The following is a 22,366-nucleotide window of genomic DNA, read 5'->3' as shown; positions in this document are numbered from 1 at the left end:
AAAATTCGTGAGTTTAGATTGTAAAAAAGTGTATTTTGGCAGTTTTTGAACTGAATTGAAGGAAATGTGTGTTTAACATGTTAAATGTGCCAGTGAGTGTATTCATTTTTGTTTCTTCTAAAGAGGCAATGTATCGTCAGACGCGTCTAAATCGCCGGAGTTGTCGAGTCGCTCGCCATCCTCCATGTTTGAATCTTCGTCGATACTCATATCGAATGAATCATCAACATTGAACTGGAACTCTCGAGGAGTCGACTAGGAGCGCATAATTTTTTAAATCAAAGATAGTTATTTTCTACCTGCAGTCTCGGTCGATTTTGAGGAGTTACGAATTGCTGAACATCCTGCTGCGAAGGAAGCGGTTTTATTTGCTCGTCTTCTTCATCACTGGAATCTTCAAACAGCACCGAATGGTCTTCTTTACCAAGTTCATTCATCACTCTTGTCAAAATATCGTTCGTAAATGAATCCTGGCGATTGTAAGTCATTGCGTTTTGAAGCTGCTCGACTGACTCGAATAAATTATCGGCAAAGAGCGAGGTGGCTAGAATGATATGCGCTTCGGCAGAATTGGAGCTGAGGATAAGTGCTCGCTTATGCAGTTCTATCGCTTCGTTGAAATCTCCCTTGTGGCGTAAGGCAGTGCCGAGGTTAAAGAGCAATGGAGCCCATTTCGGAGACACTAAAAAATTTCATAAAAAGATTCAGGAAACAGATTTTACATTCAGTTTGTCGGTTGCGTCGAGCGTTCTGCATGAGAATATTCAGCGCCATATTCATAAACTTGGTCGCATCCTCATAATCTTCCAGCTTTATCAGATTCGTTCCGTATTCATGAAGCACCAGTGGATTCTGTGGCTCACAATTGTAGGCCTGTTTGATGAATGAATGTGCATCTTCATAATTTCCTATTGATCTGTAGGTCACGCTCACATATAAATCAGGCAACGCCGAGCCCCTCATCACTCTTTGGGCGGAGAGGTAGGAGTTCATCGCTTGATCATGTTCTTTTTCCTCGCTAGATGATGATAGAAGTGACTTTGAACTAATATTCCTACCTGAAAACATGCCCGAGTGCTAGATAGGCATGCCCAAAATTCGGGTCCTTTGTCAGCGCCTTTCGAAGCATATCAATAGCTTTCATATGTTTCTTCACGACCATGTAATAGCATCCCGCGCAATACCAACCGATCCATTTGTCTGGATCAAGTCCGATCAATAAATGCCCAAGTTTATACAGCTCATTGGACTGGTCTGACTCTGCAAGCAGGCCTATGTGATTGAGAAGAATTCGCTCGTCGTAAGGATCAATCTTCATAAGTTTTGAAGAGAGCCTTCAATTTTATATTATCAGATCAGGGTTTTTGAAAACTAACCGTAAAGCGGTGTCGTTGTTAAATTTTGACATCTGATCTTCTACTTGCCAAATCAGATTCTCTGAATATTTTTTGAAAACAATATTTTACCAATCAGAAATACCTATAGAACACATATTCGATAGTGGATTTTCTTTTTGATTTACTTTCTGAGTATACTCGGTCGGCGTCAAATGCATTTCATACACATTTCTCAACTCTCCTTCCTTCTGATCGGAAAACAGGTCTTCGATAAAACACTGAGCTTCTTTCTCCGGCATCATCTTTCTATTCGCCAGTGTCAATAAGCTCGAAACAGCCGTTGCGTCCGATTTGACACTGAATTTAAACTCGTCGACTGCCAGTTCTCGTTTCTCTAGCGCGTTGAAAACCACTCCTTTCAAATGGGCGATTCTGGCCTGCTGGGGATCTTCTGATGCTGTCAGATTCGTCAGATCAGCTTTGCCAACCAGTCTGTCATCGTAGTCGATGAGAGTTTGTTCTGCGTTATTCCAATCGCGAAGCTGCACTTGGCAGTGAAGAAGGAGCAAGAAGAAGGTCTTGGAATTGATGTGCAGCCCGTTGGTCTTGATGAAATGAACAGCTCGAGCGAACTCAAAATTGTGAATCAAACAGCTGATCATTTCCTCCAGCGGCTCCATCAATGACGAGTCGATTACATTGTCTAGGAAAAAGTTATCGAAACGAAAGGATGATTTTCCTTACTTGGAAAGTTAACCCATTTTGAATCAAACAAGTTCAAATTCTTGGCATTCGAAGAAGTCTCATCATCGCTCAATAACGAGGAGAACCATTTCTCTGCCCACCAGTATGCCGATTCGAAGTCGTACAATTTCTTGAACTTATGTGTCTCTCTCTTACACCGTTCAACTACCGATTCCATAATTTTCTTAAAAAATAAAGCTTTAAGTAAACTCGAAGACGAAGGCAAGTTGATAGTGTGACGATAGAGGAATGTGGAAGTACCATTGAATGTGAATAGTAAAGAAATTCAGGTGCACTTAAATTTAGATCATTGAAAGTACAAAAGATCCTCTGGGTCGTCTAATTCCGGCGTTACAGGTGGTTCAGCATCCTTGACTTTTTGAATCGTTTCTTCGAGTGTTGATCTCTCGCCAAAATACTCATTGATGACTGGATGTTGTAGAATTTCACCCGCTGAGAGACGATCGTTCGGCGTCAGTTGTAGAAGCTTTTGTAGAAGATTTTTCATCTGCTCGCTCAAGAACTCGCTCGCCTCTTCCCAATCCACATCGCCTTTTTTGACTTTATCAAAGACCTAAATTTATATAAAAGATAAGACGAAAACGCAAAGCTTACCTCATCAACTGTGTCTGAGTAAAACGGAGGCAAGCCAAGACAAAACTCAAATAAAACAGCACCAAGTGACCAGCAGTCACTCATCGAACAAACTTTATGATCCTGCACTAGCTCCGGGGACATGTAGTTTGGACTACCGACCATCTTCGAAGGCGTGTACTCGCACATGTCGACCTTTGTAGCGGAGCTCAGACGACGCATATGTCTGCTGGGAGTTGTCGAGCTCATGTTGTCGCCGGTGGAGCGTCTGCCAGCGGAAACAGGTGTTTTTGGCGTTCCTTCTTTCGATACAATCATGTTGTCTTCCGAAAAAGGATCCTTTGAGTCTGCCTCTTCGTCGCTCGAGCCCATTTCCAAAGGGATAGGAGGCCCGTCTCCGCCAGCATGTTGTGTTCTTGTTTTACCGATCAGCGCTGGTGTTTTCTCTGGTAACACTCCGCGTAGAATGAGTCTCTGTTTGAAAGATCTCACTTGTCCTAATTTCGGTTTGGTGAGATGCTAAAACTGATGAGGTATTACCAGGTGTTCCAAAGACTTTCCGCCTGCGGTATTGGGTCGACTTGGCCGCCAAACCGAAATCAGACAATTTGACCGTGCCGTTTGCCGTTAACAGAATATTCGCTGGTTTGAGATCGCGGTGGATGATACCGCGCTCGTGGAGAAAACGTAGTCCGACTGCGATTTGTGTTATGTAATACACGGCCTGAGTTCCGTTATTTTTTATATAAAAAAAAAAGATAAAATACCTCTGGCTCTTCAAAATATTGAACTCCTTTGAGAAGGCCCTGTAAGTCTCCACCGCAGCAATACTCCATGGCAAAGTAGATCAAATTCGTCGACTGGAAACAGTAAGTCATTTGGACCACAAACGGCGCTGACAACTGTGATAGAATGTCTTTTTCAGCGACAATCTCATTCAGCATATTCTTTCGGTAGATGTTGTCCTTGTCGATTGCTTTCAGAGCATAGTACTGTCCGTTGTGCTTCGCAAGGTAAACTTTAAAAAAATCAACCTCTCTTATTTTTAATGAAAACCGTTGTCATACCATCACCGAATGCTCCTTTGGATATCTTTTTCCTCACGTCAAATTCCTCCAGTCTCATATCTTTCAAAAATTTTCTTAAAAATAAAGCTCTTACTTCTGTTTTGCAATATTTCGACTGACCGTTTTTGCGTAAAACTGGCCAAAAGCTAGTTGTTTGTTAGATGCTTTTGAAGATAAAACGAGGAAGAGACACAAAGATAGCATCAATCGTGAAACGAAAAATTTTCCACGCTTGAAGGCATTGGTTTATTATTGACGTCCATTTATTTTATTGAAATTATCTACCAGTAGTTTAGGTGAAGTTTCCTAGGAGAAGATAAAAGTAAAAAAGGATGTCTCTTGATGCACAGTAAGGTCGTTATCTGTAGTTTTCTGTTGTTCAGTTTTCTTCTTGAAAGTTTCATGACGTGTGATTAATTAGTAGTCTTTTAAGCGTTGTTGACCTGGGCTTGGTGGGGGACTCGGCTTTACAAACCGGTCCGGGGTCGTTACAGAACGGGAAGATCGCTAGAAATCAAATAAAAAGGGGTCTTCTGCTGTCATATTGGAATACCTGTGGAATGGCGTTGTTTTGATGGTTGTTGCTTCGATAAGGACTGACCGGTGTCGTGAAAGCCGAGCTTGATGTCTGGACAAACCCGGATGAACTTGAAGAAACGGAAGAAACTGTGGCTGGGTGGATGGAACTGTACGGGCCAGGCGAGTGACGACCGCGAGTGTACGCCAAGTCGTTTTGAAAATAACTAGGATTTCGCAATGTTAAACAAGGTGTACTAAAACGGCTGTTTCTTACCGCTCATCAGCCTCCAACTCGAGACTGGACTCAGACTCAGAAAGATGACGGGAGAGTGCTTCGCGCCGCTCGATCTCTTGTTGCAATTTTCTCTGAAGATGCATATTCTTCTCTCGGAGCTGCCTCTCTTCTGTCTCCATCGAGCGCATTTGCGCAGAACCTAAATAGAAATTAATTATTTGAAACGATAAAAAGAAACTTTACTTTCGTGGGTTGATTGAAAGAGCTGCTTGCGTAGCCGGTCGACTTCTCGTTTTAGGTGTTTTACATGTGATTCTACTTTTTCTGAATTGTCGTTCTTTACAACTGGGCGGGGGTTGCTGCTTGGTTGCTCCACTTGGGTACCGGAAGCATGCCTGAATACTATGTAAGCTCTGTAAGAACAGAACGACTTACTTTTCATTAATCTTTGCTTGAAGGTGCTTCTTCTCGGTCTCAAGCCGCTCAAGCTTTTTCCAGAGCCGATTGACTAGAGCTTCTTGCTCTCGCTCGAGAGTATTTTCTAGCTCTACTTTTTCTCGGCGAAGCTGAAACAGATCTTATTCGTTGAGTTTTTTCTACCTTGTTTTACCTGATCCAAGGAAGTATGCTTCGTTTGAGCTTCCCGCTCCATTCTTTCGATTCTTTTCATGAGCTTATTGACTTGATATTCTTGCTCGCGTTCTAGGGTTCTCTGAAAATCAAATTTAGAGGGAAAAAGGGTTCAGGAAAATACCTCTAAATTGCACTTTTCGTGTCGAAGGTGGTTAAGTTTCTTGCTGAGCTGATTTGTCAAGAATTCTTCTTCCTTCTCGTAATAATTTGCTAGCGTTTCCTAGAAATGTAGCATAGATAAAAATGAGCGCTTTTTGATCTACCTTTTCCTTTTTGAGCTCTTCAATCTTTTTCAAAAGCGTGTTGGAGATGTATTCCTCCTCCTGCTCTGCGCGCGCTTGAATATTGACGGACGCTTGTCGGAGTCTTCTTATTTCTTCCTGGAGAGCTCCGACTTGGATCTTGTATTTGTCGATTTCAATTTTCATCACTCGATTCTCCTGTGCCATCGTATTTATCCGCTGAGATTGCTCCTCAATGATCGTTCTTTGCCTTGTCGAGCCGCGATTGTAGTCAGAGAATCCTGAAATGCCTTAAAAATCCGGTTCGCGAGCAGGTTCTAGTAGGCTACCTGATAAGGACATTGCGTCAGTGTCGCTTTCGGACATTTCGGAGGCAGAATCGGCCATCGAACTTCGACTTGAAGGAATCTCTTCGCGTTTCGGAAGGGCGGCTAAACCGGGGGCCTGATTGTTGCCACCTGACATGGGCGACGCGGCTCCCAGCGCCGGATCCATTCTTTTTTATGAAAACGTCAGGGAAATTCTTAAAAACGAGCGTTTCATAAACATAAGTTTCTGAAGTAAGAGAAGCTACGTTGAAAGAAATAATGAATGGGGATCAGCTCCGGAAGAGAAACACTTGTTGATAATAGAAGTGACAACGAAAAAGGGTTGAAAAGGAAGGCAAAGCGTATTAGTACTGTAAGCTGGAGAAAACTGAAAGTAAAGTTGGTGAAGTAGAAGACATTGGTTTAGTAAAGATAGAAAAATTGGTAAAAGAGGGATTAGATTGATAGCAGAACTAGGCTGAAAACGAGAAACACCGATTGAAAAGTACACTGAATAGATGTATAATGCTACTGCTGAATATTGTACTGCACACAATGACAGTAAAGAAGGTTAAAATTTAGAGATGTTAGCTGACAACAAAGAGAAAGCATGTCGGATAAGGCCAGAATCGCACTCTTTGATTCTCTCGATTTTGCGAATCCATCACAAGATGGCCACCGTTCTGGGCATTATCCGACAAACCCGACTGTGTTTCACACGTCCGAACTATTCAAAATAAACTCCAAGTTCGAAGCGCGCATTTGCGGGGTTTGCGCAACCAAAAAGGTCAAGGAAAAATAAGAATAAAGCAGAAGTAGCACATTTTTGTATATGGGCGAAGTAGGGGGGAGCATTTGGGAGACGTTTTCTGTTGATAATAGAGTTTAGGTTTTAAGTGGCTAGAATGAACTTTTTGTGTAACGATAGTACAGCTCAAGAGACAGCCCTTGGTTGGTTGGGTGAAATTATCTTCTGGCAAAAGATCACTGTGAAAAGAGGGTTGCGTAAGGAGGATACATTTGTGCATATAATTTCATGAGTTGGTACTCTTTTTTGGGAAGGGATGCTTTAAGCAAAGTACATTGAGCCAAACGTGTTTTGGTGAACTTGAATTGCTTTGGCCATCGATTGGTATTGACTGATGTCGGTCACGTCGCGAGAAGAGGTGCCGGAGATGAGGGAACCCTCGCCAGAGTCGTAATCTTTGTCGACGAGGTGATAGCGCGCGCGGTAAGCCACCAGATGCGCGTAGTAAGCCGGCGCCGGAATAGACACAGATCGAGTGCATCGGACGTAAGTATGGCATAGCTACAGAAATAATCTTTTTTTTTTCAACGAGAAATGAAAACCTGGTAGGTAAGATTTTGCAGCTCGTCGGCTGAAAATTCATTGTCGTCCCAAAGAACATGATAATGAGATGGTCTTGATGTTCCCTAGAAATATTTTCACACCTTGATTGAGTAAAAAATCGATCAAACCTGAATTCCTGCGTGGGAACAAAGGTAGAAGTCGAACTCTGTTGGGTGACAAATTCCCATATCTACTGTAGTTCCAGCTTTATAAGAAATAATAAGTTAGCTGTGCGTTTAATGCTCTTCCTAACCTGGAATATTTCCACTCTTTCCACATTTGTCGCTTGACTGGCGGCAAAAGAGCCTAAATTCTCATTTTAATTTCTTTATCAGCGATAGCTTATTTAATAACCTAGTATGATGGCGCTTTTGAACAACGACGTAAGTGATTCCAGGCTGATAATTATCTTCTAGCTTGACACACGCTTCTCTGATCGCTTTCAGCTCTCGTGTGAGAACAGCTTGGAATTGTCCCTCGGAGACTCCTCCGCTGAATTGTTTTTGTCAAGAAAATTGAATAAAAGCCGAGCCTAACCGGTATACAATAATTCTCACGGGCTTGTAAGTCGTCGCTTTATAAAACTCGAGCATTAGATCTTTGACCATGGTCGCTAAGTCTTCGATGGACTCTTGACGGTGGCGTTGAACTCGAACAGAAGCGCAATAGCGGCTTGGATGCGCGTCAATTGACGCTACAACAGCAGCGATCGATGGTTTGCGACGATCTTTTTTGAATAAACTTAGCATCCTATTTGATTAATTCGTTACCTCCAGCAGGTGGGTGAGTGACATCAGCTCCTATGAAAATGACGGGCTCGTTGAAAACTCGTGGACGCGCATTTGGAGCCAGGATGTTGTTGATGCCGCCTAGTTTTACGTTGATCTTGAGGCACAGATTGGACAGCGTCTGGGTTGTGACTTTAGTCACGTTTTTTACTTGAACACATTGGGTAGCGATTCCAAGGAGCGTATCGCCAACACGCTTGACTTCAGCGTAAACGGGTGTTCGACCGGGAAGGACGACCATGATCAGTTGAAGATTGGGATACCGATTCATCAAGAACTTCATGATCGGCTCGACTTGATCTGAACCCTGTGCGAATTGGCAGAAAACGGGGCCAGATCGAATGGGCATTCCAGCGTCTTCAGATATTTGCTGGAGCTTTTTAATGAACATTCGCAAGCTAAAACTTTACTAAAAAGTGAGAGCTGATAAATTATTACTTTTGCTCCGCGCATTGTTTTTGATGGGCGAAGCACGCAATCGCCCAGACATTGACCTCGATTCCAGTATGAAACTGTTTCCCTCTCATGTCCCAGACTCCTCCGTTTGGCGTTGCTTGGATATTATTTCGATTATTTCCACCATATTGGAGTCTTGGCGGGGGAAGGACGCGGCCTCGTATTTCCGTCATCTCATCGATAACTTGTATTCCGAACTCACGAACATATGGATCATTGTTGAATCCTGCTTTCTTGACAAGATTGGAGATTTCCCTCTCACGCTCTGGCGCAGTGCGCGCGGTTTCTTTTATCATCGTTGATGTCTGCGAGTCAGTCAGCTTTTTGATGCACCGTTGGCCTTGAACAATGTTGCAAACTTCCAGTGGAAGATAAGTGTGCTTTTGCTCCTGACCAACTTGGAGACATGGAAGAAAGGGGAACTTTAGCGTGTAATTATGCCGTTCTTGAAAGTAACGTGCAACGGTGCATTCGATTGTCTGTTCGTTCTCGGGTAACACGAGTGGAAATGTCTGGTGACTAGCAGGCCGGCGAGTGACGTTGCAGACGCGGTATTTTCTTCGCATAGAGCCGCAATGAGTGATTTCGATCTTCAACCCCTTGATTTCCTTCATAAACTTGACTCGATGGGAGTCAGAGAGACCCCCAGCGTGGTACAGCTCATTCCTGGAGATTTCAAGAACCTCACAGAGAAAATCAACAACCGATTGAGCGCGATAGAAAGCAGTGGCAGAAACGTCAATGTTGAGCATCATCTTCCACTGACTAGGGCGCATGCTCTGGTGAAAACCAAACCACACTTCTCGCCCACCACCGAGGGATCTGCCGATCCCATTCGCAGGGGCTGAGAAAAACGATCTTCCGACAGGAGAGTACCTCATCGAAGGCAAATGACGCATGACGACATCCAGTGCTTGAATTGTCTCAAATGGAATCCCATGGATTTGGCCTCCCAAAGCTAGTTGCAATGAGAAAAGCGAAACCCTCGCTACCCATTTGATTGACACTTTGAAAACTCTTTCTCTTCCATCACCAGGAAGACTGATATCTAACTCCACTTTTTGTTTGTCGATTGGCAAGGGCTGCGCTGTGTACATGTTCCTTCTTCCATCGAAGACAGGCCGTCTGTCTTGAAAGATTTGGTTCCTGTAGTTCTCAACCATCATTTCCACGATCTCTCTATTTACTCGGCGCGGGCACTTGTCGGGTTTAATATCGATATCGTAGTGATGCAGGTCAGAGTTGGGGATATCGACTTTGAAGTAGTTCGACTTGAGCATTATAGCCCGTCCATGAGTGCCGATATCGGGGCGAAATGGAGGAGGAAACTGTTCATTCCGAGTTGTTGCTGTGCCTCCAGAGAATCGATCAGGATGATGCGATCCCACTGATAGAGAAGATGGGTGGCCGACGGGGGAGATTGGATGGTCTCCCGGATAGAAAGAAGGCAGCGACTTCAAGTCGGGCGAGCCATTGTTGAATCGAGTTGAGACTGGTGGGGACTCATCGTTGGACGACTGTTTAACCATGTTTTTAATAGAATAATTGTGGAAGAGAGTCTTACCGACGCGTTATTATTGAAGTCAAATTTGGACGAGTGCATGCTCTGTTCAAAAGAAGGGTCGAGGTAATAACTAAAAATATAAGAAAAAAGAAATCAGATATAAAGATACCTTGGTACGTCGGAGCCGAAGCTCGTCCCACCGTTTGGGTTGATTGCTTTCAATGTAATAGTGAATTACCTTCTAAATTTATTTGCATTAGAGTCACATGAAATTAAACCAAATTGTTACAAAATATATTGTCGACGATTGGAAGGTTAAGTTCGTTTCATTCTCGGTTTACGTGAAGAACTTAAACGCGCAGAATTTGTAAAAAATGCAGAGATAAAAGAAACACAATCGGTGGAAATATCATATAAGCGGATAAAATAAGGAAAATTGGAAAAGCCTAAAACAACTCTGTAAATAATAATGAAAATCGAAGTAAATGGTTAAATAAAAGAGTAGTGCGTTTGAGTGAGATTTGTACTCGGTAAAAATCAGACAAGTTTACGATGTTAAAATGAGTATAGCTACTGTTTAAAGTCGGTAAAAGAAGATCAGCGGTAGACAGGTTGAGCAATAGTCAATAAGGGGCAAAAATAAGGTAAGAGAAGATAAAGCTGCTAAATCAAGGAGGAGCTTTGACGAGCTTGCGAGCATAGTAGGTGATCAAGGAACAAATCGGTCAAATAGAAACTCGGTCTGTGCGATATCATCGGAGGTTAGCGGGTTTAGTTTTCTTTAATGCTTTATGATAATAACTGTGGAAAATTCCGCGGATGAAACTGATAAATGGATCGTTAAATGTGGGTCTGATTTTGTTTAACAAAATTGCCTGCAATGTGGTCTGTCATCCGTTCAAGTAACAAAAAGTCCCGGCATTGAATCGAATTGATTTGTGGACATGGACTCATTTTACCTCAAAAGGAATTTCACAAGCTGAAGAACATGAAACTTTTTGCTGCAAATCACCTTTTCATCTAGCTTTATTTTCTGCCAATGCATGCGTAATTGTAACAAGGAAAATTAAATAATCTTGTAAATATAATAAAACTCGTTTTGATGAAGATTTTCGTTGATTTTTTTTGCATGATTTGCTAATAGTAATTCAAGAGTGACTCCTGTTTGCATCAATGTATAGGCTAGATATATAATGAAGAAAGAAAAAAGAATGAGAGCGATAGACTCAAGCTCAGAAAATCACCGAATTCAGAATTTGAAGCTTATTTATTTTCTTATATATTTATATATTTTTGCAAAAACAAGCATGTAAAAGTGTGAGAGTGTTCTTATGTGTGTGTGTGCGCATCTTGTTTCACGGTTATATCAGATGATTAGTAGTACAGAAAGATTTTCAGCGATAAAAATAAGGAACGAAAAATACGGAACCGAAGTTTGTGGAACTTTTGGGACCAGCGCTAGACATCAGGGAGACCCGTGAGAATACAGCAAAAGGTTTTTTATTGTGTCTTTGGCAAAGATCAAAAATTGAAAATGAGCAGAAAGATCGATCACCTAAAAATGATGGTGTTCAGGTGGGTAATGGAACATACTCGGGCGTAGGTGTAATTATTGGTTGTAACATTAAAAGTTGTTTTTCAATTCAAGCTCGGGCGCAGTTCAAGAGGGACTGTGTGTTGGTAACAGTGTGTTTTAAGGTGAAGAGTGTTCAGTTGTACTAAGGCCAAAATTAAGGAATAACAAAGGTAAGGTAAAATTCGGGAAAAAAGGACTATTAGGTAGCCATTTGAGGTTGACGTCGGACGGCCAGCGAAAAGGCTATTGATTAAAAACTGGGTTCAGCAACTTTTTCAACCGAGATTTCAAAGAATAGGGGGTGGACTTTTCGGGTGGCCAAGAAGTTAGTCAGATAGAAAACTCTCCCAAGGGGCCGAGCCTAACAGAAAGTAGTAGAAGTAGTTTGGAGCTTTTTATAGGCAAATTAGGTTTTTTTCGTATCAATTAAAATAATGAAGATAGATTGAGTAAAGTGGTTTTTTATTAATGATGACCTGGTCGGAATGAAGACGGATTTAAAAAAGACCTCAACTGCGTTATTTTTTTGTTACAGCTCGACATCAAGTGGCCAGCGAAGAAAGGACTTTAAGTATAAAGAGTGATTGGCTCTGAGTGATTGGGACTTAAGCAGGTTGATGTTTAGATGGTGGTACCATTTGCTGCATTTACTTTTGAGTATTTGTGACCATTTTTTTGTGCGGTTTCAAGCTCTTGCGACGGGAGAGAAAGTAAAAATAGTAAATATAAGCTTTCGTTTTTTTTACTCACGGTCAGACTGCCGTTAACGAGGAGGAAAAAATGAGAAGTAGGAACACAATTTCGGGGAAAATCTCATCTGATCAAACAGGAACAGACACAAATGAATAATATCCAGCTGAAAACGTTCCTATGAGATCATTTGATGGCTAGATATCTTGACCTTTTCCCCACCACGGGGTGTTTTTAACACCTTTATATGCTGATTTGACATTCAAAATAGGAGATAATAGGCGATCCTAGTTGATGATCAGGTTCGTGGATACTACAGGAACAAGTATTAAGTATTTTTCATATTCTAGGCTTCACAGAAACGACCCTAGAGTATTGGAGAATCACGATGATTTTGTTTGATGCTAGTATTTGACCGTTAAAATTTGTAGAGCATAACATTTGTAAAGCGTTATAAAAACAGGACACGGGATGGGTATTTCGATACGATATGAAGAGGCGAAACCAGGTGTCAAGATAAAATATGAACAAAAATATATTTTATTCCTTTGTCAGAACGTTTGTGGCCTTGGCTTTTTAGTAGTGTTTGTTAACGCGGTTCAATGTAAGAAAACTGCTCGGTGTTAAATTGTTGAACAGAAACGTTTTTTTGGTAAAAAATTCGCGACGGCTGTTTTGAGGCATAATTTTAGGCGCATTACAAAAATTATTATCGACGGAAAAAGTAATATGATTTCACATCCGGAAAGCGCCCGGGCGCGCGAAAAAAGGACAAAAAGTAACCCGGTGCAGCTATAAAAGAGATAAACAAGGAACAGGCGAGAGAAAAAAGTATAGAAAGCAACAAGTGTTTGTGATGATCGTTTTAGGCGAAGTACATGGTGCCTTTCGTGTTGCTGTGGACGAGTACAGCGGAGGCCATCGCTTGATAGTGGGAGCCCGCGTCGTTGAGCGAGTTGACACTTGACATCATCGAGCCCTCGCCGGAGTCCTGATCACGGTCGACCAAGTGGTAGCGCGCGCGGAAGGCAACCAAGTGAGCGTAGTAAGCTGGCGCGGGGATGGACACTGATCGTGTGCAGCGAACATATGTGTGGCACAACTAAAATCGGTGTTAGTCCTCAATGATTTCAACTTGAGACATACCTGATAGGTCAACACTTGGAGCTCATCAGCGGTGAAATTGTTATCGTCCCATAGAACATGATAGTGCGATGGTCGTGAGGTTCCCTTATCATTTTTAGCGGCCTTATCTTTGAACTATATTTATACCTGGATACCAGCATGTGAGCAAAGATAGAAATCGAACTCTGTTGGGTGACAGATTCCAACATCGACAGTAGTACCGGCAGGAATGTTTCCAGACTTGCCAATTTTGTCGTCTTTGTTCTTGCAGAAAAGTCTAAAAAGAGATTTTGGGTTGTTTGTAATCAGTTCCACTTACCGAGTGTGATGGCGTTTTTGAACAACGACGAAGGTAATACCGGGCTGGTAAGATGGCTCAAGCTTGACGCAAGCTTCGCGAATGGCGCGCAACTCGTGAGCAAGAACAGTTTGGAACTGACCTTCGGAAACTCCATCGCTAATAAATTCGTAAAAGTGGGCCATTCGCAATTTTTAATTACCGGTAGACGATGATTCTCACAGGCTTGTAGCGAGTGTTCTTGTAGAACTGAATCATTAGCTCCTTGACCATATTAGCAAGATCGTCGATGACTTCTTGTCTGTGCTTTTGAACTCGTACTGCGGCGCAGTATCGAGACGGATGACCGTCCATAGACGCAACAACCGCAGCGATTGATGGTTTGCGCTTGTCTAAACCTTTTGTGAGCATGATTAACTATAACACGACACAAACCTCCGGCTGGTGGATGGGTCACATCCGCGCCAATGAAGATAACGGGCTCCTGGAAGATCTTTGGGCGCATGTTCGGCACCAGAATGTTGTTGATTCCACCAAGTTTGACGTTGATTTTGAGGCAAAGGTTAGATAGTGTCTGCGGCGAGGTCTTGTTGACGTTCTTGACTTGGACACACTGTGTGGCAATGCCAAGGCAGGTGTCTCCGACGCGCTTGACTTCGGCGTAAACGGGCGTCTTGCCGGGGAGGACAACGACGATGAGCTGGAGGTTGCGGAATTCTTGCATCAGATACTTGAACATCGGCTCAACTTGGTCAGATCCTAAATATTTTCGGTAGTCCTCTATGCATCCAATACAATAAATTACCTTGAGCGTATCTACAGAAAACTGGTCCAGATCGGATCGGCATACCAGCATCCTCTGAAATGCGTTGCAACGAGCGAGTGAAATTTCGGATGCTGTTTTCTGGACACTGGCGTTGGTGAGCAAAGCACGCGATTGCCCAGACGTTGATTTCAATACCAGTGTGGAATTGCTTGCCTCGCATGTCCCAGACACCTTGGTTCGGAATCGCCTGAATAATAAATGATCAGCAAGACCTAGTTTCCAACTTTTACCTGAACCTGGAGCTGTGTCCTATTGACGCCACCGTACTGGAGTCTAGGGGCGGGGAGGACGCGTCCTCGTACTTCTGTCATTACATCGATAACTTCGATGCCAAACTCTCGAACGTAGGGATCATTATTGAATCCTGCATTGGAAACGAGGTCTGTAATCTCGCGCTCTCGATCAGGGGCAGATCTGATAGGATAAATTAATAATCAGTCGCTATTCAATCAGCTAACCTGGCGGTGGCTTTGATCATTGTAGAAGTCTGAGAGTCTGTCAATTTTTTGATGCATCGCTGACCGGCGACAATGTTGCAGACTTCAATGGGCAAGTAGGTATGCTTTTGCTCTTGGCCCACTTGAAGGCATGGCAGGAAGGGATATTCAAGAACCTTGTAATGTTAAAAAAGTTTCAACTAAATTTTTGCTTACCCGGTTATGACGCTCTTGAAAGTATCGAGACACGGTGCATTCAATGGTTTGTCCGGAGTCGAGCATAAGTGGGAATGTCTATGAAAAATGAGAAAGACATAATCGTATATGAAAGTACCTGATGGCTTGCAGGTCGTCTAGTCACGTTGCAAACTCTGTACTTTCTTCGCATCTGGCCACAATGGGTGATTTCAACTTTGAGTCCCTTGATTTCTTTGGTGAATTTGACACGCTGAGAGTCAGTAAGGCCTCTCGACTGGCGAAGTTCATCTCGTGGAGTATCGAGCACTTCGCACATGAAGTCAATGACAGACTGTGCTCTGTAGAAGGCAGTAGCAGATACATCAATGTTCAACATCATCTTCCACTGGCTAGGGCGCATACTTTGATGGAATCCAAACCAGACTTCTCGGCCGCCTCCGAGTGGTGGAGTTTGTCCAACAGGAGCTGAGAAGAATGACCGCCCGACTGGAGCATATCTCATCGATGGTAAGTGGCGCATGACAACGTCAAGAGCTTGGATAGTTTCGAAGGGAATGCCATGAAGGCGTCCATCGAGCGCAAGTTTCAACGAGTAAAGAGAAACTCTGGCGACCCACTGATAGAATATTAGAATAAGTCCTACAACAAGTACTTTACCTTGATAGCAACTCGGAAAGTTCGATCGCGACCTTCTCCAGGAAGAGTGACATCGAGCTCAACTCGCTGTCGATCGATTGGAAGAGGTTGTGCGGTGTACATATTGCGTCTTCCATCAAATACAGGTCGTCGGTCCTAGATATGTTCAGTTGAAATTAATTTGAAAATGGATAAATTACCTGGAAGATTTGATTTCTGAAGTTTTCAACCATATTTTCGATGATTTCCCGGTTCACACGACGAGGACACTTGTCCGGTCGAATGTCGACATCGTAGTGGTGAAGATCGCCGTTGGGAATGTTGACTTTGAAGTAGTTCGCTTTTAGCACTATTTGTTTGCCACTGCTGCCAAGTCCTGGTCTCTGTGGCGCTGTGAATCCATCAAGAGCTCCTAATAGAGTATGAGACAGGAAATAAAAGTTTTGATTATACCTTGTCGAGGCTGAGCTGCTGAAGGAAATCGCTCGACAGACATCGAAGGAGATGGGTTTGGTGGGAAACCATGGTTGCCCCCCATCGGTCCTGGTCCCATGGAGCTAGGCGGGCCCATTGACATTCCGCTGATGCTAGATCCGGGAGGACCGATGCTCGCTGATCCCATGCTGGATGATCCGAGGCTCATTGGCCGCTCGGAAGTAAGAGGAGGTAAAGAGCCTCCGAGAACTCCAAGATTGGGCTGTGTATGCATAGGCGGTTGGGGTTGACCTTCGATAAGCGTGAGTATGTATTGAGCGAAAAGAAACGCTTACCAAGTGGATTCTGCAAGCTTGGCGGTGGCTGCAAAGGCTGTTGAGGTGGCTGGAAGTTAGATGGGGGCATTTCGAATTGGTTTGGCTGGTTTGCAGAAAGGGAAGGGGCGATGAGATTATTATTTGGCTGCGTATTGCCACTCATTATTGATGGGGCGGTCATTGGAGGAGCAGACATTTGACTTTGTTGGCTCAAGCTAAAAACCCGCTTATAGAAGCGATCTCAACGGGATCTTACCTATTGTGTGACTGAAGGGAGCTAGAAAGCGAGAGCGAAGAGGTCCCCATTGCAATTGAAGAAGCTAATGGACTTTGTTGTGGACTTGGCGTGCTAGTTAACGTTGATGGCGCTTGTGATGGAGCTTGCGAATTGGGCGGTGTTAGCTAAAAGAAAATTTATGAAAATAAAGATAGAAGGAAATATTTTTCATGAAAACAACCTTGTAGCGCAATGGTGCGGGAAGAAAATCTATTTTAGGAGTAGGGTGTGGACGAGTATAAATAACAGGTGGCGATGAATACTCAGTTTTCACTTGTTCATTGAAGAACTGCAAACCGGAATTTCCTGTATTCAGGTCAACGTATTTGGCAGGCTGTATGTTAAACTGATTCTGTAACCAAGGGTGTATCCCCGTGTACAAGTACCAGACCACGGGCTTTTTAGAGGCATGTTTAGTGCTCTTTTTAGCGTTTTGTTTAGTAATATTTTCATTCTTCTTTTTAGAGCGTTTTTTCTTCGACATATTTACTGGCAGCAGTGAAAAATATATATCTAGTATCTATTATGAAAAACCTTATCATTATATCCTGATAAATTGTATGTATCTAGAAGTTAAGCCTTTTTGAACACGTGATAGATTGAAAACATCGAGTTCATTATACCCAGACGTTTTTACGTACATTTTGGTAACTTACTTGTGCTGGCTGTGAAGGAGGTGGGTTCTGTGACCCCAGTCCTTGACTGGCGGGTCCCCCTGGTGGAAAAGACATGGTTTGTAACAGGGAATCCCACTTCTCACGTCCGTAAGTCTTAAGGTAGTCATGAGGACTGAACATCCAACGATGGCAGGCGGATGAATAATAATTAGAAATGAAGATTTGCACAAACAGACAGGGTATAGATCTAGAATCTCGCCACGAACTTGAAAACAAGCGCGATAAATTTGAAAAATTGCACATGGTTATTTTAACAAAGCAGCACTAATCCTGAAAGAATGTCTGTTGTTTTATGAAGGCATCCAGCTTAGAGACAAATAACGAAGAGTTGATTGGCTCCGTGAGCGGAACAAGGGGATTTTTGACTACGGTTTGGATAAATATGTGGTGGTAGAGGGTGGACAAGTGGTCGTGGCAAGGCTCGACGTCTGTAGATGTATTCAGCACAAGCTTGATTCCAGTCGGACTTTCCCAGTAGTGCAGTTGGTATTTGGATGTCTAAATTTTGGTAAGACGAAAGAAAGTCCTGTGTACCTTGAATGACTTGAAGGCCCCAGTTCCCGGCGTACTCGACATTTTCCTCGCAAAATTTGAAAGAGAAAAGAGCAAGCCAACCATAAGCTTGTCCTCTTCATCCCTCGATAGGTTCGAGCTCTGTTCCCTTAGCCACTCTCGGTAGAACAACGACTGTCCGTTTTTGCCCAAAATATACAAATTATACACCACCATTTTTTCTAAATAATTGAAAAATAAAAAGTGATTAATATAAAATTAGCTGATTGAATTAGACAAAAGGAATCATTTGACATTTTCATTATAATATTCTTTCATCAGTTGATATCGTTCTTTAGCAATTTCAATCAAAGACTTCTCCGGATTCTTTTCCTGCCAATAGTCGACATACGCATCCGAGGGTTTGATCTGTGAGTCACTGAAGCCAAGAAACACCCACGACGATGCCAAGAAAAGAAAAATGGGCAAATACCAGCGCACCTTCTGGAACGTTTCTTCCCGCTTGATTTCGATCATGCGCATCTGGAGCATCTCGTCGGACTCGATGATTTTGATCTCTTTCTTGCCACCGATGGTCCGTCCGGTTTCGACTTCAAGATAGCCCGTTTTCGGCTTGACAAAGCCGAGTTGTTTGTTTGGCGCTACCAGCTCCTTTGGGGATCAAAAACGCTTTTCGTTTTTTTTTTTAATTCTTCAATAAAACTGACTTTGATCCCTACGCCTGTTGCTTTGACATTCTTCTTTGGTCTTAGCTTTTGATACCCACTCAATTTCCGACTTACGACCCGATTCATAATCTTTAAAAAAAAGTCTGGAGATTGTTGCGATTTTTAATTTTGTCTAATCACTTGGTAGCTTGTTCTTTCAAGGCGTTCTTCTGTGTGGCGTTTGGTTGGCAGATAGAAAAAAGTAAACCCACATGTGTTAACTCATGCACAAGTCATTATTGATATGAAATTAAATAAATATTAAAAATATTCTAATTTGCAAGCCATTTGTGAGGAAGACGGTATTCGTGATCTCATTCACAGATTACTTTTCGTTCTTTTGACCGTTGCTTTGGTCGAACTCCTTCAGCATTCTAAATGGAGCCTGATTCCAATAGCCAACGGAAAAGATGACTTACCGAGGGGGATTATCCGATTCGGCTCCGAACTCAATCGCAAGAGGGAACAGGGATTTAGCAGCTTCAATCAATTTTGAGCTCTTGGACAAGGCAACTCCTTCTTTGTAATCATCGATAGTACCGGCGGAAAAGTCGCCTTCGATGATAGATTCGATGTCGTCCGATTTCTCGACGATCTTGGCGACGCGGGCGACCTGGAGGCGATGAGGATATGATGATCTGTTATCTAAAGATATTTGATGTTATAAATGAAGACTTCCAAAATCGATTATATCTTACGAAGATCTGAAATCAAGGAAGAGTACCTGTCAAATACTTTTTGTTATAAGAAGCTACATCTCCTGTAAGCGCCTGGATCTCGCCATGTCCATCAGCTAGCACTTTCGAGACAACTTCATCTTCAACGGAGTCAATTGTCTGCTTTGCCTGGCTGATCCAGTCGCAGACAGTGAAGTGCACGGCCGCGTTGTCTAGTCCGTGATGATTAATAAGCCGCTTAACCGCTCTCAGCTGCTGGAAGGGCTGCTTACGCCTCTTTGCTAGCTCATATGCAGCAACTTGTCCCGGGAGCCAATTGGGGCTGGAATTCGTTTGTAAAGACACAATCTCAGGTGAAAAGCGATTACCTCAGCGTTTCAAGCCACTGGCACCATTCTTTTGCTTTCTCAAGTGCCTTTTCTTGCGCCTCTTTGAGCAGCTTTTCCGGTTCGAGGGGATCTTCTTTCACAGGCTCTGCGTTTCGCTTCGCGCCTTCTTTCTTCTTTTTCTCGTCCTCCTTCTTTTTCTTTAGCGCTTCTAAGAACGAGAATATGGATTTCAGACAGACATAATATTGCATCATAATAATGAAAAGAAACGAACGTCTACCTTTCTTTTTCTTGCTTTTGAGTTTCTTCAACTCCGCTTCGCTTAGATTCGCTTCGGCAGATGCGCTTCCTCCTGTTTCAGGATTCCAGCTTCCATCGTGAATTTGAATATAAATATTGACCGCGATGAGGGCTGCTGCTCGGAAGTATTTCTGTTCTCTATATTCAGACATATAACAGCCATTGAGATGCAAGTCATTCTTACCGAACGGAGTCTTCCCATCTGAGCATTTCGACGTACTCTCCTAGAGTCATCTTTCTCATACAATAGTTGTGGAAGTCAAATTGATCCTCTGTAACATCGGCAAAGACATTTTCGATTTCGCAACATTTTCTAAGTGCCAAACCATATTTACCTGATGAAATATTGAAATAAAATCACGTCTTCTACGATTGTACCTTGTCTGTAATAGGCTTGAGCACACTCTATTTGGAACCAAAGAACTTGCATCTCTTTTAGGTTTTCTTGAACTGTTGTGTTTTCTCTAGTGAACTGTTCGGCCATTTTTTCGGCTTTTTCGACTTCTCCGGCCCGGATAAGATAGCGACAGCATTTGCAATTGAGATATCTATCGGCAGTGTCTAATTGTAAATTTGAGAAATGATGGTTTGTCAGTAGATATACCGAGACTCTGAGCTTCGTCAAGGCATGCAGCAGCGTATTGAATGTGTCCAGCGTGCTTGTATATCCTGCCTTTGGTAACATACAGATCTGTGATAGTAGGTGTATGCTCCAAAGCAAGGTTGACATAGCGTAAGGCCATCTCGTAGTCCTTCAAGTAGTCGAAGTGCTGCGCGAGGAAGTGGTAGAGCCAGACAAGACATGCAGGTGACTCGCGCTCGTCCCCGTCTTCCATCGATTCCGTATTCTCCAGCTGCGCAAGGAAGGAGAGAGCCAGCTGCTCGAGCTCATTGCGTTTCGTCGCGTCGTTGTAAATTGGGCGGAGGGTTACATGTATGTTTGGAAGGCATTTTCGAAGGGATGATTTGAAGTAGTGACGAAGACGCTTGCTGAAGATCTCGCCATCGACGATTTCCAAGGGGATAAGAAGCGGGAGCTAATGTAAAAATAGATTAATTGTCCGACTGTCACCTAGTTTCGAATATATAATATATATCTATATAAGGGAGAGAGAGAGAGCGGTTATGTAAGAAAGATGGTATGTTACTACACTCACTTTGGAACGAGGAAAGGCGTTCGCCATCGCATCGTAAAACTCGTTAATACGGAGGGGATCGGAAGTCGCTTCGACTGCTTGAGCAAGTTTTTCGTAGTAGACTCGTTTTTCAGGATTTCGATGGACAAGAAGAGTGAAGTGCTCCTCGGCTTGATCGTTTTCTCCGAGAATAAGGCGAAGCTATAAAATTCGATAGTTTGTATTATCTTCAAGTTTTCTGAAAAAAATAACCACAGCTACTTACATCTCCTAGGGTTTCATGGTATTGCGGCACATCAAGTATCTCTTCCGTATTCTTCTCCAAAAACTCAACGGCTTGCTTGTGCTTCTTTTGCTCGATAAGTATCTTTGCTTGGTAGAGGATAATCTCCGAGTTCTCATAGTCAGAATCGTGGTCCCTGCTTCGTTGTCCTTCAGTTTTATTTTGAGTCTGAAATAAATCAGTTTTAATTTCAGATTTTCAACCGAATCGTGCTCGTTCAGCCGTTAACAACTTGTATAATTTGTACTGATTTATTTTATAATACTTTTATGTAACAACAATTATCCGGACAATCCATGTTTTAAATCAGCGTACTCACCGTGCGGAATTCCTCAAGAACATCAAATGCCGTATCAAGCTCGCCGAGAAGGTGATTAGCCACGGCGAAACCAATCCAGGAAGCGCGCAGAGTAGGACGAAGTGTCAACAAGTCTAGGCGGGATTTCTAGGAATCAAGGAAGATAATTTGAAGGAGGAAGAAGGGAAGAATACCTTGAAGGCTTCGTAATCGCGCATTTGAATCTGGAGATGGCTGAGATCTTTCAGAATGAGTTGATTACGGTTTTCCCATTTTACAGCGTTTGAGTACGCCTGAAAGTAGACTGTAATAACGAGATATTCAACGGCACAATTAAATATGCGCAATTTACGCTAACTTACCTTAATTGCCTCTTCATACTTCTTCTCAGACCGCAAGACAAGTCCGTAAACATGCCAACAAGTTCCCGAGCGAAAGTTTTTGCTCAACCCTTTTCTCGCCAGCTCCAATGCTTCTTCCCTCTTGTTCATCGCCGAAAGAATCAAGCCCTTCATGGAAAGAGTCTCTCCGTGATCCGTACATTTCGGATTAGATAAAATCGCCTGAAAAAATGTTTAATTTGTTGATGGGAGGAAATTATTGGAAAAGCCACTGATTGGCTCGCCGAGGCGCGAAATACAAAAGGCGATAGGACGCGCGCGATGTTTTTCTATTTTCAAGGATGAAAATTGAAACTTCGATTGAAAAGACTGAACGAACTTCGAACCTTGGCGTGACGAAGTCCGTTTTTGAACTGCTTTTGCTCATAACACTTCATCAATTTTTGAAAGAGATTGTTCTCTTTTTGAGGTAGATCGATCCGACTCATCGCCACAGAGCTCTTTGATATCCC

At 42.9% G+C, this 22,366-nt stretch overlaps 6 protein-coding genes across 10 annotated transcripts; all 6 read right to left on the bottom strand.

The window, feature by feature from the left end:
• Window positions 1-29: 29 nt before the first annotated feature.
• LOC145696452 (cell division cycle protein 16 homolog) lies at window positions 30-2,261 on the bottom strand. The gene is made up of 7 exons (XM_081773491.1): window positions 2,082-2,261; window positions 1,480-2,040; window positions 1,377-1,437; window positions 1,059-1,334; window positions 723-1,018; window positions 300-682; window positions 30-255 (listed from the first exon to the last, which is right to left on the bottom strand). The coding sequence occupies exons 1-7, from the start codon at window positions 2,257-2,259 to the stop codon at window positions 118-120; spliced, it is 1,893 nt and encodes a 630-aa protein (XP_081629617.1). The 5' UTR covers window positions 2,260-2,261; the 3' UTR covers window positions 30-117.
• A 30-nt stretch (window positions 2,262-2,291) lies between these two features.
• Window positions 2,292-3,895, bottom strand: LOC145697179 (uncharacterized). The gene is made up of 5 exons (XM_081774344.1): window positions 3,743-3,895; window positions 3,443-3,693; window positions 3,216-3,399; window positions 2,697-3,172; window positions 2,292-2,655 (listed from the first exon to the last, which is right to left on the bottom strand). The coding sequence occupies exons 1-5, from the start codon at window positions 3,798-3,800 to the stop codon at window positions 2,389-2,391; spliced, it is 1,236 nt and encodes a 411-aa protein (XP_081630470.1). The 5' UTR covers window positions 3,801-3,895; the 3' UTR covers window positions 2,292-2,388.
• Window positions 3,896-4,002: 107 nt separating this feature from the next.
• Window positions 4,003-5,916, bottom strand: LOC145697178 (coiled-coil domain-containing protein 6-like). 2 transcript variants are annotated; one of them, XM_081774342.1, is made up of 9 exons: window positions 5,701-5,916; window positions 5,393-5,661; window positions 5,251-5,349; window positions 5,107-5,208; window positions 4,932-5,062; window positions 4,740-4,891; window positions 4,536-4,695; window positions 4,296-4,485; window positions 4,003-4,249 (listed from the first exon to the last, which is right to left on the bottom strand). In XM_081774342.1, the coding sequence occupies exons 1-9, from the start codon at window positions 5,864-5,866 to the stop codon at window positions 4,160-4,162; spliced, it is 1,359 nt and encodes a 452-aa protein (XP_081630468.1). In that variant the 5' UTR covers window positions 5,867-5,916; the 3' UTR covers window positions 4,003-4,159. The 2 variants fall into 2 exon arrangements, with proteins under 2 accessions (XP_081630468.1, XP_081630469.1); XM_081774343.1 differs by having other exon boundaries at window positions 5,393-5,652.
• Window positions 5,917-5,959: 43 nt separating this feature from the next.
• LOC145697175 (protein argonaute-2-like) lies at window positions 5,960-10,084 on the bottom strand. The gene is made up of 10 exons (XM_081774339.1): window positions 9,948-10,084; window positions 9,839-9,908; window positions 8,257-9,791; window positions 7,801-8,216; window positions 7,568-7,757; window positions 7,385-7,522; window positions 7,284-7,336; window positions 7,159-7,235; window positions 7,030-7,113; window positions 5,960-6,988 (listed from the first exon to the last, which is right to left on the bottom strand). The coding sequence occupies exons 2-10, from the start codon at window positions 9,875-9,877 to the stop codon at window positions 6,749-6,751; spliced, it is 2,772 nt and encodes a 923-aa protein (XP_081630465.1). The 5' UTR covers window positions 9,878-9,908; window positions 9,948-10,084; the 3' UTR covers window positions 5,960-6,748.
• Window positions 10,048-17,432, bottom strand: LOC145697174 (protein argonaute-2-like). 3 transcript variants are annotated; one of them, XM_081774336.1, is made up of 17 exons: window positions 17,250-17,432; window positions 16,573-16,718; window positions 16,335-16,531; window positions 16,018-16,290; window positions 15,765-15,976; window positions 15,586-15,720; window positions 15,065-15,544; window positions 14,947-15,024; window positions 14,752-14,906; window positions 14,524-14,707; window positions 14,273-14,480; window positions 13,903-14,226; window positions 13,670-13,865; window positions 13,489-13,626; window positions 13,317-13,446; window positions 13,191-13,274; window positions 10,048-13,146 (listed from the first exon to the last, which is right to left on the bottom strand). In XM_081774336.1, the coding sequence occupies exons 1-17, from the start codon at window positions 17,388-17,390 to the stop codon at window positions 12,910-12,912; spliced, it is 3,318 nt and encodes a 1,105-aa protein (XP_081630462.1). In that variant the 5' UTR covers window positions 17,391-17,432; the 3' UTR covers window positions 10,048-12,909. The 3 variants fall into 3 exon arrangements, with proteins under 3 accessions (XP_081630462.1, XP_081630463.1, XP_081630464.1); XM_081774337.1 differs by having other exon boundaries at window positions 13,670-13,859; window positions 17,250-17,431; XM_081774338.1 differs by having other exon boundaries at window positions 13,670-13,859; window positions 14,530-14,707; window positions 17,250-17,431.
• A 614-nt stretch (window positions 17,433-18,046) lies between these two features.
• LOC145697176 (N-alpha-acetyltransferase 16, NatA auxiliary subunit-like) lies at window positions 18,047-22,366 on the bottom strand. 2 transcript variants are annotated; one of them, XM_081774340.1, is made up of 15 exons: window positions 22,241-22,366; window positions 21,876-22,076; window positions 21,708-21,806; window positions 21,535-21,660; window positions 21,198-21,383; window positions 20,954-21,133; window positions 20,401-20,833; window positions 20,175-20,357; window positions 19,981-20,131; window positions 19,777-19,934; window positions 19,536-19,704; window positions 19,215-19,489; window positions 18,910-19,135; window positions 18,503-18,864; window positions 18,047-18,431 (listed from the first exon to the last, which is right to left on the bottom strand). In XM_081774340.1, exons 1-14 carry the CDS (start codon window positions 22,340-22,342, stop codon window positions 18,816-18,818), a joined length of 2,538 nt encoding a protein of 845 aa, XP_081630466.1. In that variant the 5' UTR covers window positions 22,343-22,366; the 3' UTR covers window positions 18,047-18,431; window positions 18,503-18,815. The 2 variants fall into 2 exon arrangements, with proteins under 2 accessions (XP_081630466.1, XP_081630467.1); XM_081774341.1 differs by having other exon boundaries at window positions 18,047-18,434; window positions 18,505-18,864.

The sequence above is a fragment of the Oikopleura dioica genome, chromosome 2 (assembly GCF_907165135.1).
Source record: "Oikopleura dioica chromosome 2, OKI2018_I68_1.0, whole genome shotgun sequence".
Taxonomy (NCBI): Eukaryota; Metazoa; Chordata; class Appendicularia; order Copelata; family Oikopleuridae; genus Oikopleura; species Oikopleura dioica.
This window is presented reverse-complemented; position numbering and strand designations above follow the sequence as displayed.

Excerpts from the sequence above, each read along its gene's own strand:
- LOC145697174 (XM_081774336.1), bottom strand. The coding sequence starts at position 17,390 with ATGTTCAGTCCTCATGACTACCTTAAGACTTACGGACGTGAGAAGTGG. Across the intron at positions 14,907-14,946 it reads TTCAAGAGCGTCATAACCGG|GTTCTTGAATATCCCTTCCT; the intron begins GTAAGCAAAAAT and ends TAACATTACAAG. Across the intron at positions 13,866-13,902 it reads GACCCATCCACCAGCCGGAG|GTTTAGACAAGCGCAAACCA; the intron begins GTTTGTGTCGTG and ends TGCTCACAAAAG.
- LOC145697176 (XM_081774340.1), bottom strand. The coding sequence starts at position 22,342 with ATGAGTCGGATCGATCTACCTCAAAAAGAGAACAATCTCTTTCAAAAA. Across the intron at positions 21,807-21,875 it reads AGTATGAAGAGGCAATTAAG|GCGTACTCAAACGCTGTAAA; the intron begins GTAAGTTAGCGT and ends GTCTACTTTCAG. Across the intron at positions 19,136-19,214 it reads TAACAAAAAGTATTTGACAG|ATAACAGATCATCATATCCT; the intron begins GTACTCTTCCTT and ends AAATATCTTTAG.
- LOC145696452 (XM_081773491.1), bottom strand. The coding sequence starts at position 2,259 with ATGGAATCGGTAGTTGAACGGTGTAAGAGAGAGACACATAAGTTCAAG. Across the intron at positions 1,019-1,058 it reads GCACTCGGGCATGTTTTCAG|CGAGGAAAAAGAACATGATC; the intron begins GTAGGAATATTA and ends ATCATCATCTAG. Across the intron at positions 683-722 it reads ACGCAACCGACAAACTGAAT|TGTCTCCGAAATGGGCTCCA; the intron begins GTAAAATCTGTT and ends GAAATTTTTTAG.
- LOC145697175 (XM_081774339.1), bottom strand. The coding sequence starts at position 9,877 with ATGCACTCGTCCAAATTTGACTTCAATAATAACGCGTCG. Across the intron at positions 8,217-8,256 it reads AAACAATGCGCGGAGCAAAA|CTTGCGAATGTTCATTAAAA; the intron begins GTAATAATTTAT and ends GTAAAGTTTTAG. Across the intron at positions 7,114-7,158 it reads GTTCCCACGCAGGAATTCAG|GGAACATCAAGACCATCTCA; the intron begins GTTTGATCGATT and ends AAATATTTCTAG.
- LOC145697178 (XM_081774342.1), bottom strand. The coding sequence starts at position 5,866 with ATGGATCCGGCGCTGGGAGCCGCGTCGCCCATGTCAGGTGGCAACAAT. Across the intron at positions 5,350-5,392 it reads AAGAGCTCAAAAAGGAAAAG|GAAACGCTAGCAAATTATTA; the intron begins GTAGATCAAAAA and ends CTACATTTCTAG. Across the intron at positions 5,063-5,106 it reads AGCATACTTCCTTGGATCAG|CTTCGCCGAGAAAAAGTAGA; the intron begins GTAAAACAAGGT and ends GATCTGTTTCAG.
- LOC145697179 (XM_081774344.1), bottom strand. The coding sequence starts at position 3,800 with ATGAGACTGGAGGAATTTGACGTGAGGAAAAAGATATCCAAAGGAGCA. Across the intron at positions 3,694-3,742 it reads CAAAGGAGCATTCGGTGATG|TTTACCTTGCGAAGCACAAC; the intron begins GTATGACAACGG and ends ATTTTTTTAAAG. Across the intron at positions 3,400-3,442 it reads AATATTTTGAAGAGCCAGAG|GCCGTGTATTACATAACACA; the intron begins GTATTTTATCTT and ends AACGGAACTCAG.